This window comes from Lolium rigidum, chromosome 2 (assembly GCF_022539505.1).
Source record: "Lolium rigidum isolate FL_2022 chromosome 2, APGP_CSIRO_Lrig_0.1, whole genome shotgun sequence".
NCBI classification, from domain to species: domain Eukaryota; kingdom Viridiplantae; phylum Streptophyta; class Magnoliopsida; order Poales; family Poaceae; genus Lolium; species Lolium rigidum.
This window is the reverse complement of record NC_061509.1, coordinates 152,772,087-152,787,469: the sequence shown is the minus strand read 5'-3', so window position 1 is coordinate 152,787,469 and position 15,383 is coordinate 152,772,087. Positions and strand designations below refer to the sequence as shown.

The window sequence follows — 15,383 nt, the reverse complement described above, 5'->3', positions numbered from 1 at the left end:
CTATTCCAAAGATAAAGAAGAACATGCCAAGCATTTGAAGATAGTTATGCAAATTTTGAGAGAACATCAGCTATATGCAAAGTTCAGTAAGTGCAAATTTTGGTTAGAAAGTGTTGAATTCCTTGGACATTTCATAACCAAAGAAGGAATAGCGGTGAATCCAAGCAAGGTTCAGTCAGTTTTGGAGTGGAAGTCACCCAAAATGCTAAGGAGATACGAGGATTTCTTGGTATGGCAGGCTATTATCGGAGGTTTATTGAAGGATTTTCGAAGATTGCAGGACCAATGACCAAGTTACTCAAGAAAAACACCCCATTTGTGTGGACTGATGAATGTGAAACAAGTTTTCAAACACTCAAGGAGAAGCTAACCACAACGACCAGTGTTAGCAGCTCTCGAACCTCGGAAAGGATTACACGGTGTATTGTGATGCTTCCAAGAATGGACTTGGATGTGTTCTAATGCAAGATCGGAAAGTAATAGCTTATGGATCAAGACAATTAAAACCACATGAACATAACTATCCAGTACATGATCTAGAGTTGGCGGCAGTTGTTTATGCTCTGAAGAGTTGGAGACAATTTCTGTATGGATCCAAATGTGAGTTATACACAGATCATAAGAGTTTAAAATATTTCTTCACTCAGAAGGAATTAAACATGAGACGGAAGAGATGGTTAGAGTTGATTAAGGATTATGACCTTACAATCAATTACACACCAGGCAAGGCTAATGTAGTAGCAGATGCCTTAAGCAGAAAGAGTACTGAAAATCAACCTACGGAATGGGAGATTCCAAAAGAACTTCGGAAAGAGCTAGAGGAAGCCCAAATTCTATTTATTCAAGGTGATACAATGGGAAGTATAGCAACCATGAGGATCATGGATGAAATGTATTCAGACTTGAAGTATGAGATCATTCGAAAGCAAGCGGATGATTCATTCATCCAAGAAGAAATTAAAAGGATTGGAGAAGGTAAACCATCGGAATTCAATCTCGGAGAGTTTGATTCTCTATACTTTCGTAAAAGAATGTGTGTACCGGATGATCCGTAAGTGAAGTCAATCATATTAAAGGAAGCACATGAAACCCCTTATTCAATACATCCGGAAGTACTAAAATGTATATGGATTTGAAGGAAATGTTCGGTGGAACAACATGAAAAGAGAGATAGCTCAATATGTCTCGGAATGCCATACATGTCGGCGAGTGAAAGCGTAACATCGTAGTCCCGCTGGATTACTTAAACCACTAGAGATACCAGAGTGGAAATGGGATGAAATCGGAATGGATTTTGTTATTGGTCTACCAATGACTAGTAAAAGGAAGGATATGATATGGGTAATAGTGGATAGACTTACCAAGAGTGCTCATTTCATAGCTGTAAATCAAAAGGATACTTCAGAAAAGCTTGTGGATATATATGTTAAGGAAATAGTTAGCAAGCATGGAGTACCAAAGAAGATAGTCTCAGATAGAGGTTCGATTTTCACATCAGCATTTTGGAAACAACTCCAAGAAGCTTTGGGATCCAAGCTGGATTTCAGTACACCATATCATCCACAAACCGGAGGACAAACCGAAAGAACCAATCAGATACTTGAAGACATTCTTAGAGCTTGTGCTCTAAACTTTGGAGGCTCATGGGAGGATCATCTACCATTAGCGGAATTCTCATATAACAACAGTTATCAGAGTAGCATCCAGATGGCACCGTATGAAGCCTTGTACGGGAGGAAGTGTAGATCCCCAATCTGTTGGTTTGAAACCGGAGAGAACAAGGAGTTTACACCGGACTACATCAAGGGGAGACAAGGAGTCATCGAGGTGATCCGGGATAGACTCAAAATAGCTCAAAGTCGCCAAAAGAGTTGTGCTGACCAAAGGAGAAGAGTTTGGGAGCCAAAAGTAGGAGACATGGTATATTTGAAAGTTAGCCCAATGAAAGGACTCAAAAGGTTCGGAGTAAAAGGAAAATTAAGTCCTCGATATATAGGACCATTCAAGATACTCAGTCAGAATCGAGGAACAACTTTTGAGTTAGAATTACCCAAGCAACTAAGTCTGATTCACAATGTATTTCATGTATCTCAACTCAGAAAGTGTTTAAAGGCACCAGATGATCCCATCACACATGAAGAAATAGAGTTGCAATCAGACCTAACTTATGTGGAGAAGCCTGAAAAGATCTTGGAAGTACAGTGGAAGAAGTTAAGGAATAGAGCAATCAAATACTGCAAGATTCAATGGCAACATCACCCTGAACGAGAAGCAACATGGGAGACGGAAGCGGAGCTCAGGAAGTCTTACCCCGAGCTATTCAGGTACCAATCTTAACTTCGGGACGAAGTTTCTGTTAAGGGGGAGAGGCTGTAATAACCCAGAACATAGGATCACCGAAGGTTAGATTTAGAAATGGGATGTGCATTTCATCGCAAAACGAGGGAAATTTTCGCGCTTTGTTGCAACTAAACCTAAGAGGGATCGAGGTTCTCTCTCATTTTGCAATTAGGGTTAGGCAATGTGAGTTAGTAAATTTTGACATGATCTCTTTTGTATCTTGTTGATTTGGGAGTTGATTTCATTTGACAAGTATTAATAAATTGATAATATTAAACAATAAGCAAAAGTGATTATAGAAAAAAGGAAATCAGAATTTAAATACAACTTATAAATTTAAATGACTTTGAATTTAAAATTGAATTATAAATACAACAATTATTTAGAAATAGAATTATTACAAATCCAATTAAGGCTCATAAGCAAAATTTGAGCTTTATTGATATAACAACACAACATACATTGTTTTTACAATATTCTTGATACAAGAATTAATGGAAAATAAACAGAAATAAAAAGAAGATTACATTATTTGATCCTAAACTAAAAACCTAGACTAAGGACTTGGAAGGATTCTTCTATGGTCATATTCACCTTCAAAATCCTGCAAAACAAACAATGAAACTAGCCAGGGGTTAAGAAACTAACACATATTCAGTTTTGTCAGTAAACCAAGTGTCATTGACACTTGTGTCTGTCCAAAGACTTGGAGAGTACCAGGATAAGAGCAGCAGCAGACCAAAACTGAGCACACAGGGCTCAAGTTTCACCACAACACATGTTGTTGCTATGCAGCAACAAAGATAACACCCATAGGTGAGTCACTAGATAGGCCAGGGTAAGGTGTCAAGGTCAGAAGAGAACCACAACAGTAATAAATAGGACAGAAACCCTAGAAATCATGCACAGTCGACCAGAGCATCATTCAGCAAGCCATATCCAAGAACATACAATGTTCTTCACTGTTCTTGCTCAAGAACAGCACAAACCTCACAGAAACAATAATCCATCCAAAACCATAGCCATCAACCAGAGAAACATGGTGACCTAAGGAGATCAACCAAGAACTGGAGGTGAAGGGCTGTGACCAAACAAACCAGAAGTCTGCATCAACACAAAATTACTTTCTAGGAGCTGGAACAAGGTATACCTAGTTCCTGGAGTGGATCCAGTGGATTCAATCCATACTTCATGCATGACATATGTCATGGGCTTGAGCAGATGCTCAAGGGGTAGATCATCACTTGGTTTTCACCAAGGATCACTGGCAGAAGAGGAAATACTAAAACTAGAACCACCCAGATACAATCTTGTGCATATAGACTAGAACACATGCACAGATATGCACACCAGGAAGAACACATGCACATATAGCACCAGTAGATGGTATACTAGAAATAGAAGTTACCAAGGACTACACAAAGAAGATCCTAAGCAAGTAACCATCAGGAAAACCCTAGATTTATTCACAAGCAAGCATATTGGCATTCATATTAATTATGATCCCCATATATGCAAGCAAAGATGAGTAGCCAAGAAATCTTGTCAATTGTGTGAGCAACCAGTCAGTAGCAAGGCTACTGAGGTCACAACAAACACAAAATCATCCAAAGTAAAGCCAAACAATTGAATCATCACTATCCAAAGAATGGATTCAGACTCCATTTGTTTTCCAATTAATCATGGAAAATCAAATCATGCATAGAAATTCATGTAATCAATACTGCATAAGCAGTTCATCAATAAATAATTCATCCAGGCATGAATACATAATTAATCCATGCACAAGTATATAGTAGCATCACTGAAAGGCAGCAGCACACACCCACAGTAGCATAAGCATGCTTGAATAGCGAAGATCGTGAAGCAAACCATCCATTTAGCCAAAGAATCCATCAAGAATCAAGCCATCGACATTTAATTGATCAAATGGATCAATTAAATCAAGTCAAGCAACACATAGAGTCTAGCCATTAGGATTTACTTATCCAATGGATCATTGGATCATACTGAAGGCACAGAAGCACCTCACAGGCATCACAAGTGTCACAGTAATGCATAGCAAAATACCTAGACAAGCAAGCAAAGCATGCCAGTAAGCATAAGCAGCCCCATAATCATGTACAGCATGGCATTGCAAGGCATGGCATGATAGAAGCAGTAAGCAAGCAACAATGGCTAGGAACAGCAAGAAGCACACACTGGCCAGTGACCAGAGCTTGGTGGATTGGCTAGGGTTTGCAGAGAAGAGGCATAGGATGCGTAGGCAACAATAACAAGGCCCTTTATGATCAAAGGATCAGCAGAATGCCTGGAAGACAGAGGAGGAAGAAGCACAGTAGCATGGGACGCGCACAGGCATGGTGATGAGAAGGAGGGGAAGCAGGTGAAGCTTACCAGCGCCTGGAAGCAGAAGCCACAGCATGGCGAGGCAGTGCCCGCGCGGCCATAGCAGCTGCAAGTCCAGGGAAGGCGCCGGCGTTACGCCGACGAGCACCAGCACAGCACAACACCTGGGGAGCGAAGGCACAGGCGCTGCCAGCACAGCACCCGCGCCAGGTCGGTCCCAGGCACGCGCTCGCGTCGACGACGAGGACACCAGCTCGCCGGAGATCGCCAATCGCCGGAGGCGATTCTCCGCGAGATCCAGAAAGGTGGCGATCTGCCAGAGGAGGAAGAGATCGGCGAAACCGTGCGGATAGATCGACAGATCGTCGCGCGGCGGTTCAGGTGGTATCGGCGGCGAGGTCAGGGGAGCTCGGAGATGGCCGGAGCACGGCGGCGGCCATGGCGGCGACACGGTTGCCACGCGAATCGCCAGAGGTTAGGGTTTCAGGGGAGAGAGAGAGGTGAGCGTGTGAGTGAGAGAGGTGGGCCGGGACGGTTTCCACCGAACCGTTTTGGACGAGCCTTAATGGGCTGTCCAAATGGGCCAAGTTAAGTGGGCTGGCCCAATTGGGGCTAGGGGGGTATTTTAGTACTTTGCTATTTTTTAAAAATAGCTTAAAAATTCATCAAATTATGGTTAATAAAATATACCTCTAAAAATCCATGAAAATTTGGATTAGTAAATGAAAAATTATTCTTAACAAGAATAAAATAAGAAATGAAATTTAAATAACAAATTCAAATTTTGAAATTTAGAAAACTAAATTCAAACTTGGAAATTTTATTTATAATTTTCCCTTGTATTTAAAAATCAAGGAAAAACTTTAAATGAGTTCAAATATTTGTTTCCAAATATTTCAAAATGAAATTTTATATTTCCAAGTCATTTCTGTTAAAGAAAGATATTTTCCAAAGGAAAATACCCTATTCTTCTTATTCCAAAAATATAGAGGCAACTCTATTATTTCAAATTATTTTGAAATAAATAATGTTTCACAAAAGTAAAGTGGTATTACTATGAACCATTTTTCTTTATGAGATAAAATGTTTTTACAAATAAAAGCAATTGCAAACTACTGCCAAAGGCATAAATCTTAATTCAACCCTAAATTTTAATAAATAATTGGGGTAAGGGATTCCACATAAAATAATACATTCATGACTGCATTATTTGGATTTTATAACATTGTCCTTACTGGACAATGATGCTTCTTTACGTAACCCGAGGTCCAGGTTCCATCCACTGCATTGAACTGCATTACCTCGCAGTCCACAGGCAAGTTCACCCTTGCTCATATCAACTTGAGTATTTTCTATCACTTTACTGCAAAGCTATATACTTACCATTCCTGCATGGCAAATGAAATGTTACTTTTCAAATTATGAATATGACTATGTGGCTGGCAATGGAACCATGGTTGTGTTGATATGGTGGAGGTTCCATTGCATGGGTTTTATTAACCTAGGAGTAATTACCAATGCCGTCCAGTGATTCTAGTGTCATACATACCGTGTTGACCATAAGATCTATAATGGCTCTAGGGAAGCCAGCTGTATCTTTTCCCTCCTGCACGCCAACGGACTTGATAGGGCCTGGCGGGGTGTTGGGAGAACACTGCCGTAGGTTGGGAAATCCTTTAAAATCCCCATCCGTGTGGATGAGAGGCTCTACCGTCTATGATGGATTGTCCATAGTACACCGTGGGTAAAGTCGTATGAACGGGAGATGTCTACCGGGGGTGTACGGATGGACAAAAGGGTGGGTTTGCAGGGTCGCGGAGAAGACGGTGTGGGTTTGGATCTTCTTTCCTGGCCTCACACCAAAGGAAGTGCGAACGGGGGCAAGTCCCTGCGGATGGCAAAAAGGATGAGATCTCTTATGGGAAAGTAACGCACCTCTGCAGAGTGTATCAAATTGTGGCTATCACACCTTGTTCCGGGAAGGGAACTCCATGAAGTTGTGGTCAACCTGTGAAGACAGACGGGCATAGTTTTCATAATAAAAGCAACCTTTTGAAGAAATTTTTTCGAAACATGCATTGACCTGAGATTTCCTGATCAATGGTCGTAGCTAGTGCATCAAACACCTTTTACTCTTTTGAACTTGCTCGAGTACCTCCGTACTCACTTTCTTTCGACACCCTTGCTAGACTCGTGATACGGAAGTGGAGGCCATCGCCAATGGAGCACCGGAAGGAGACTACGAGCTGGTCTACGAGGAACCTGATCTGACCAGAGGGGTGGAAGGAGTAGACTATGGGATAGTCTACGGACCCGACGAGAATGAAGCGGAGGAGTAGTAATGAACCGTTGTATCTTAGAGCCGAGCAGCGTAGAACTTACCTAAATAATTTGCTGAGCTCTCTTTTATATATATGAGTTGTAATCATAATTAAGTAGTATCTTAGGGTGTTCTCATCGGACCTGTGAGAATACCAACTTGTCAAGACTTTGTGTTGTAATAATATTTAGTGTGTTATGACCTGCAATGTTTCTGTTGTACCACTCTGAGGGATATGGCAATTGTGAAGAAGTCCCTTCACAAAGATCATATCAACGACTTGTATAATACAACATGTAGTGGTATGCTAGGTCACCGCAATGGGGTGGACGATGGACACGGCCGAAAGCCGCCGTATATGTGTGGAGGCTTCGCCGTGGCTGGAAACGATGATCCTGGTCCGGCGCCGGAGACCGAAGGGAGATGCGCGCTGCCAGATCTGGGTCGCTGCAGCCGCCGCTGGAGAGAAAATTTGGGAGGGGGCTAATGGAGAGGGTAACCGAAGAGGGAGGTTACCCTACCTTTGCCGCACAGCGCCGCTCGGATTTTGGCTTTTCCCGCCATGCCGAGGCGCAGCGCCCGCGCGAACTGCATTGTCGATTTTCTTCTCCCTAGGGCTTGTTCCTGACTGCCAAACTGAACGTTCCTCCCGAGCATGTCCCGAGGTGCTTTAAGACCCGTGCGGTACGACAACACGAAGAAGCCCAGAAAACCAAGCAGCCTAAAAATTGTGTGACACATGCGAGCCAAAGGGCGCCTAAACTACCAAACACGTCCTAAAATGTGAGAGCCAGCAACAACTAAAATGAGTGTATCAACTGAACAATGTGAGGGCTGCTCATTTCCCCCCTCCCCCGCTCTCGGTTGACTACAGTAGCTGCTCTCCTCCTTATCCAAACCGGGCCGCTCCTTCCTCCTCTCCGCCGGAATAGCCGGCCAGAGATGGAGAGGAGAAGGTGCCGGAGTAGATTTTAGGTGTAGGAGTAGGTTTTTCGGCTGTATGCCGGGTTTTTGGAGTTTGGCATCTGGATCTCCGGCCAGGATCTGGTGTCTCTGGTGGTGGCTTGGTGGCGGCGAGCTCCAATGGTGGGAGCAACCGCGGCGGGCCTTATGCTCCAGATTCTCCTTCAATAAAGGGCCAAGTAGATGCTTTCTTCTTTGCAGGTGTGTGGTGACTGCTATGCTCCTCTTGGCTGGCCGTGGCGGCAGGGGGGAGAAGCACGGCGGTGCTCAAGATCTTAGCAAAGTTTGTTCCCTGGCCAGCCATGGTGGTGAGGGGGGAACTGCCTTGCCTTCCCCTGCAAAGTTTGGAGCCAGTAGGGCTTGCTGGTGCTATCTGCTGATGGGCTGCATAGCCCTATCTCTTTCTCTGTCCGGCCATGGTGGCGAGGGGAGAAGAGGGGGCGAGGTGGTGTTTTCGACCAGGCGGCGCCAGCTCTATCTTTGGTGGTTCTTCGTCAAGCACAACTACGCAGCCGGCACCATGGCCGCTGCGATCTACAGCCGGCAAGGCGGTTGTTTCTCAACCTCCGTGACGGAGGTTTCTCCCTGTCCCTGTTGGAGCTCGACGCCTCCTCGCTGCCAAGTGATTCGTTCCCGGCGGCTTGGAGGTAGCCAGTAGAGGTGGGTTCTTGCCGGAAGGAAGAGTTCGAGCGGCTTCTCTCCATTCCTTGGCGGCGACGCTTCGAGGATGCCGGCGAGCGGTGGCGGTGGCGCTCCAGAACCTGATTGCTTTTTCAGCTTTTGTTCTAGGGTGTGTTTTGTAAGTTTGCAGGTCTTATTCTCAAATACTAGGTTCTTTAGGGCGAGTGTTGTAAGAGGCCCGTATGCAATTTGTACCCGTCACGTGTCACTCTAATGGAATAGCACCTTCTATTTCAAAAAAAAAAAAAACTGAACAATGCGATGCGTCTCCCAAAATCATCAACGTTTTTCAGTGAAAGTGGGGTAGGTTTTCACCACGGCGGCCGGCGGCGAGTAGTACACATGTACGTGCGCAGTCGCCGTCGCGTACTACACTCCTGTCACTCCCTCGCAGCCAAAAAAGCGGCCGATGCGGAGCTCGCGAGAAATGGCAGCCTGTGAAATGGCCACGAGTCTGATCCCCTCATCCACCTGGCGTCCTCCCATTCGCTGCCTCCTCCCAGCTCACCCCCTTCCTCATCTCCCCCCGGACCGGAACCTGCCAGCCACTACCAGCACTTCCTCCCGCCACCTAAACCCCGCGCCACCGCTCCCGCCGACATCGCCGGACCGGAGGCCACCGGTTATGCAATGGCCGCCATCGTCTCTTCCGCCGCGCCCACGACGCTGACTCCCCCGCGCGCCCGCGCCCGGCGCCGGCCCAGCAATTATAGGCGCCTCCCCCGCGCCGGAGGCCTCGCGGCCGCGCTCGGGCTCGCGGGCGGCGGCGCAGCCCTCGCGGCCCCTCTCTCCTACGAGGAGATGCTGCGGCTCTCCACCGACACCGCCGGCGGAGGCGACGGCGGCTTCGCGCTCCCGGACCTCGGTCTCGGCGGGCTGGCGGATTTCGTCGCGCAGAACCCGCTCGCCGTAGCCGCTGGCGTCGCCGTGGTCGCCGTGCCGTTCTTTGTCTCGCGGCTGCTCGGCGGCGCCTCCAAGCCGTACGGCACCGTGTCCGGGAAGGCCGCGTACCAGACGCTGCTGGAGGAGCCCGGCGCGCAGCTCGTCGACATCAGGCCAATCAAGGACGCCCGGGAGGCCGGCTCGCCGGACATCCGGGAGGCCAAGAAGAAGGCCGTGGCCGTGCCCTACGACGGGGACGACAAGAACGGCTTCCTCAAGAAGCTTGAGCTGCGCTTCAAGGACCCCGAGAACACCACATTGATCATCCTTGACAAGTGAGAGGCACCTGCAATGTGTTTGCTTCGTTTGTGTATATATGTCCATTATTTTGTACTACCTCAATTCCGAAATGTAGTATGTTTTGGAAAGCTAATTTCAAAACATACTACATTTCAGAAGGGAGGTAATAGTTATTAGTTAGCGGATTCAGTTCTTAACTCTTACTACGTATCAGCTAAGCAAACCAATAGCAAACAGCTGTGAATTATGCCGTGTTAAGATCTCAAAATTTAAAATAAACTAGATGATAATCATAACCCATTTTACATGAATACAATTTAAAAACTAGTTAGTTGGGTTGAATCCTCATAGGTTTGTGCTCGGTCATGTATTCCTGATGCTCTGCACCTGCTCATTGACTTGGGGAAAAGGATGTTGGTAACACCTAGCACATGTCATTTGGCAATGCTTCTAAATGGCGTTCATGGAAGTCGATTCTAGTAATAAATAGGAAGTTCATCAAGATGGCACTGATTGAATAGTAAAGAGTACAAGTCACTAGATATATGCAGAACAGATTGTTTGCATCAGGGAGAATTCGAAACATTTCTGACTTTAGCACTACATAAATATAACTCAGTTTTCCTTTTGTATGAATGAAGATGCGGTCCCATTAAGAACTGGCACATATTTAATCATCCGTTTTGTCCAACGGATAACAATAAAAATGCGATCAGTTTGTCCACATTTATTCTTTTTTATGCTTACAGTTATCCACATTCTTTTCTAAACAAGAATGAGATCATGTTTAATGTATGGAATTTGCAAAGAATGGCTGGCTTATAATTCTTCTGTAACCAGTACATGATTTTATTTTCTTGTCCTTCCGAACATTTACGTGAATAAAATGGAAACCAGGTTCGATGGGAACTCTGAGCTAGTTGCTGAGCTTGTCACAGCCAATGGTTACAAAGCTGCTTTCGCAGTGAAGGATGGTGCAGATGGACCTCGAGGATGGCAGGTACTTACGCTTTACCGAGATTATATTCACTGCTAACATGTATTTAACATTTATATTCTCTATGCAAAATGTCACCATTTGCTAGTGATCTACTGCAGAGCAGTAATCTTCCCTGGACTGCTCCCAAGAAGGGATTCAGTTTGGACTTTGGTGAGCTATTTGGGGTGAGTTATCAACTATACCTTTCTTTTGTCTACCTTCACTTCTGCTTGACTTCTCCACATTTTATGTTCTCATGCTCTTGTTGATTAATATTTATGTGTCAGTACAGTGTTGAGTTTATCATGCGTTAATTAACAGGATGGTTCAGAAGGTTTGCCCGTCACTCTTGGTCTTGCTGCCGCTACTGGTTTCGGAATACTGGCCTACACAGAGGTTTCTAATACTTATCATGCTTTCGCATCTTGATGAGTTGCTTCAGTTTCCCTTCTGCAAATCATGTATGCTATGTACTGCAGATAGAAACCGTGCTGCAGTTTCTGGGTTCAGCTGCCATTGTCCAGCTGGTGGTAAACAAGCTCTTGTATGCCGAGGTGCTTATTTCCTTCTTCTCTTCTCAGTGGGCTTCGGAGATATGAATGGCAATCTTTTCCTTCGTACAGAAGATGTTTTTGCTGACGAACTACCTATCTGTGCCACTCACAGGACCGACAGAAGACTCTACAACAGATCGATGACTTCTTTACCAAAAAGGTTGCTCCAAAGGAGCTTGTTGATGAAATTAAGGTAGTTAGCCACCTCCTGGATGCTTAGTGTTAACCTGTCATTTCAGTAATATCAGTTTCATTTTCTCGAGTTGGGCTCTAAATGAATCAGTTTGCTGATAGTTATGTTGAATTCTCAGCAGACATGTCCTAGGAAACAAACTCCACTTATTCTAGGAAAAAATATAACTTTTGTAGATGTGCCTTCGCTTTGTCATTTTTATTTATTCTTCGCTAATATCTTTAGGTTCTACATTTCAAGAGTCAAAACCCAATATTAGTGGGGCATTCTTCTGTTGAGTTGGACTGAAAATCATCCGGTTCAGCCATTAATTGTTTGGTTTTACCTTGGTTGATGCACCTTCTGCCAGGGTATTTGTGTTACTGTTTTAAACTCTTTCCTGTCCTTAATATTTTTCTCCCCAACGGACCGCAAATACTACCTATTATAAGATGTTTTTGGAAGGCTAAACTAGTATTCCAAATCTTCTTATAGTTTGGAACAGAGTAGTAGCAACTATCCGTACAAGATAAATCTGAATGTAATGCTTTTGTATTGGTATGGTGAGCAAGATGCATCCACTAAACTACAAATGTTCTAGAATTATACAAATCTTTTATATGGCCATTAATAGCTTTTTTGCCGATTCATGTTGTACCCACATATCTATAAGTTTTTTTAAAGATGATCCATATGCACTATTTCACATGCCAATGCTGTCAGGCTGGAAGTTTCAGAAACAATGTCCCACTTTATGATGCCTTCCATCAAAAACGTGAGCAAACTTGCTTTGTTTTTCATAGTAAAATGTTTGTCGGTTGTTTCATCGGCAGGAAATCGGTCAGGCTTTGTTGCCTACTTCTGGTGTAGCTAAGAGCCAACCAGCAGCAACAGCAGCAGCCCCAGTTGCTGCCGTCGCAACTGCTGCACCAGTAGAAGAAGCAGCCCCAGCTGCTGTACCAGTTGCAGAAGCCAGCACAGAATCGCCTCCTGAGACCGTAGCGTCGACACCACTTTCACCATATACAAACGTGAGCAATGCTGCGGTGCTGTTTATTTGCACAAAGGAACCTAACCAATCTAACCATTTTCACCATTTTGTTTCTGTATTTCAGTACGCGGATCTCAAACCACCATCCAGCCCAACCCCACCTGCTGCAGAGGGCAAGACGGAGGCGAAGGCTGAGGCTGCAGCGGCAACCGAATCCCCGGTAGAAGTTACCTCGCCAGTGGTAGCAGAAGCCGTCACAGAACCGCCTCCAGCAAAGCCCAGACCTCTTTCTCCATATGCGAGTGTAAGCGACACATACTATTCCGTAACTTCAATATGCCTCGTCCTACAAACAAACACACCTGAAAGACGACACCAGTGCAGCATGTGCTCATTAATCTCCGTTTGCGTGTGTGCGCAGTATCCAGATCTCAAACCGCCGGCCTCCCCTACGCCCTCGCCGCCATAGTGGTGTTTTGAGACGAGCTCATCGATGGCTGGCATCTGTATAAGAAACCACGTCTAGAGGAGAGGACATTGAGCTGTCCATAAAACACCACACCAGAGAGTCAAGAATAAGTCAGCGGTCAAGTTTCCAAGCAGTACATATGTATCCAGTGGTCACGTTTTGAGATTCGTTTGTTCTTGTAATTGTGGAATTAGTAGAAGTGTGAGTTTAAAAGTCCGGGTACTACTTGACATGTTTCAGTTGCTCGGGGATGAAAAAACTGAAGCCGCGGAGCTTCCAGTTTTGAAGAAGCGTACTGTCTGAAAATGAGGACTTTTACAGTCCCCTGGTAATCCAATGGTACTCCAAAACCATTCCTTGGAGTAGCAGCTAAATCAGGCCGTCAGTGACTGAGGGTAACCCTGTCATTTCCGTGAGGTAGGCAAGGAGGCGTTTTCGAAATGTTACCATTCCATCCGTATAGGACTCATTCCGTGAGGTAGGCAACGCTCTCCGGTCGAGTATAATCCTCCCGCTGGATTTTTTTTCTTCAAAAATTCCGCCATCTATTAATAATCACCAATAGTAATACAATTAGGGTTTTGTGCAACCTAGCGCGAATATACAAGCGCAAGTTGAGGGCGCGACGCCATTCTCGGCCCTCCATCACTAGAGTTAGGTAAATCTTGTCGTAGCTAGAGTCAGGTAAAGCATATCGTAGTAGAGTTTATTATAGTGGACAGAGCAAAAGTCGTCGTGCTAATGCCATAAAGGGCCAGCGCACCAAAACCCATGATGACAACCGTAGATCGGAAGAGACTGATCTAAAATCAAATAAACGAATACGAAAACCGATTGCATCCTAGGAGAATCGTAGGGCACATGACTCCACGTGCCCTCTGCCAGCGCTACACACACCACCAGAGATTGGGCCAACCCCTTGATCATAGGTCACATCACGATGAGCCTCTAAAGTGCACATGGTTTATTTAACCATGTGTGAAGGGGTGTCATTTCGCACACGACTTAATTACGAAAATCATTCATGACATGTAGGGCCATCACAAAAGGTAATTCATTGTCGAGTGTGTATTGGCTGATTGCAAACGACGGGTGTTTTTTCGCTGTTTGTGTTCAGCTCCCCTTGCACGCATTTTTGTTTAAACTACCGGTATGATGATTGTTTGTATTGCATACATTTTTTCCTGCAGAACCATGATACAAAAAATCCTATGTTCAGCTGCACCACCAATGCATAATAGTATGATATCAATTATATTCGATTGAATAGTTCATCAACCATATATAGATGCATTTTGACATGAAATCATTGCTAGCTATATAAGATATATACATGCATTTTGACATGGAATCATTGCTAGATATATATGAGGTATACAAAATAGACAATTTAATTTTCTTGGTTGGGTCGTTGTCTAAAGCAAAGTGCAATTCCTAACCACCAAGAGAATATTGCACATAAATATAATCAATGCGAGAATATATAAACACGGAAAAGTTAGAAAATAAATGAGTGCAAGTCAAATAATTAGTGGACTTACCCAGAAATGCAACTGCAAGACATAGATCATCATCTACAATGAGAAGCAGACAAGCGAGACAATGTTGCTGCAACTCGAGGACGAGGTGTACTCAGGCCTTCTCTCTTGGTTACATATTTCTCGACATGTTATTAACAGAAGGTGATAACATGAATTAAAATAAGTAACCAAACATTCTTATGCAATGTCACAAAAGTTATAAAAAAGAGAGTAATATCAAATGTAAATGTGTAACCATGGATCAACTTCTACCACATAAGCAGTTTACCACATGTTCTAACCAATCAACTTCTACCACATCAACGAATTATTCCATTACATTGCACAGATATGGTCACAAGTACACAATATCTGACAAATATAGAACATGTCCTCATTTTCTAAAAAATATATAAATCCGGTCCATATAGTCCAATCCGTCCATGCACGCCAATGTATATCTAACACATAGATCCAGTCGAAAGCATTGAGATATTCGAGCAAACTGTCACATCCCAAAAATTTGGAATGTGAAAATAAAATAAATGGAGTGTTGGTTTGTTTATCATAGTTGAAATTTCACAAGAAATTAAAACTTTTGTGTTTTATTAAAAAATTATTTCCAAAAAAAAGAGCTTTCATAAACCGCGGTTTTCAAAAGATTTGCCAACAATAATCTATTTTTATTCGGAGGTTTTGAAACTTATAAAATCATTATTTTGAGAAAACTTAAAAAAAAACACCATAACCAGTTAGGCATACATGCCAAACTTTGGTTTTATAAAAGATTTACTTTGTTTTAAAAGTGGTCCCAATATAAAGCCCTTTTTACAAGGAATCTACAGATATTTTATTTGATTTTT

The 15,383-nt window shown here is 43.8% G+C and overlaps 1 protein-coding gene across 1 annotated transcript; it reads left to right on the top strand.

Annotated features, from left to right (window-relative positions):
• The first annotated feature begins 9,261 nt into the window (after window positions 1–9,261).
• LOC124692456 (protein THYLAKOID RHODANESE-LIKE, chloroplastic-like) lies at window positions 9,262–13,290 on the top strand. Its single transcript, XM_047225843.1, has 9 exons — window positions 9,262–9,870; window positions 10,733–10,835; window positions 10,934–10,999; window positions 11,136–11,210; window positions 11,294–11,368; window positions 11,481–11,561; window positions 12,374–12,571; window positions 12,656–12,835; window positions 12,953–13,290. The coding sequence occupies exons 1-9, from the start codon at window positions 9,284–9,286 to the stop codon at window positions 12,998–13,000; spliced, it is 1,413 nt and encodes a 470-aa protein (XP_047081799.1). The 5' UTR covers window positions 9,262–9,283; the 3' UTR covers window positions 13,001–13,290.
• The last annotated feature ends 2,093 nt before the right edge of the window (window positions 13,291–15,383 follow it).

Excerpts from the sequence above, each read along its gene's own strand:
- LOC124692456 (XM_047225843.1), top strand. The coding sequence starts at position 9,284 with ATGGCCGCCATCGTCTCTTCCGCCGCGCCCACGACGCTGACTCCCCCG. Across the intron at positions 11,211-11,293 it reads GAATACTGGCCTACACAGAG|ATAGAAACCGTGCTGCAGTT; the intron begins GTTTCTAATACT and ends TATGTACTGCAG. Across the intron at positions 11,369-11,480 it reads ACAAGCTCTTGTATGCCGAG|GACCGACAGAAGACTCTACA; the intron begins GTGCTTATTTCC and ends TGCCACTCACAG.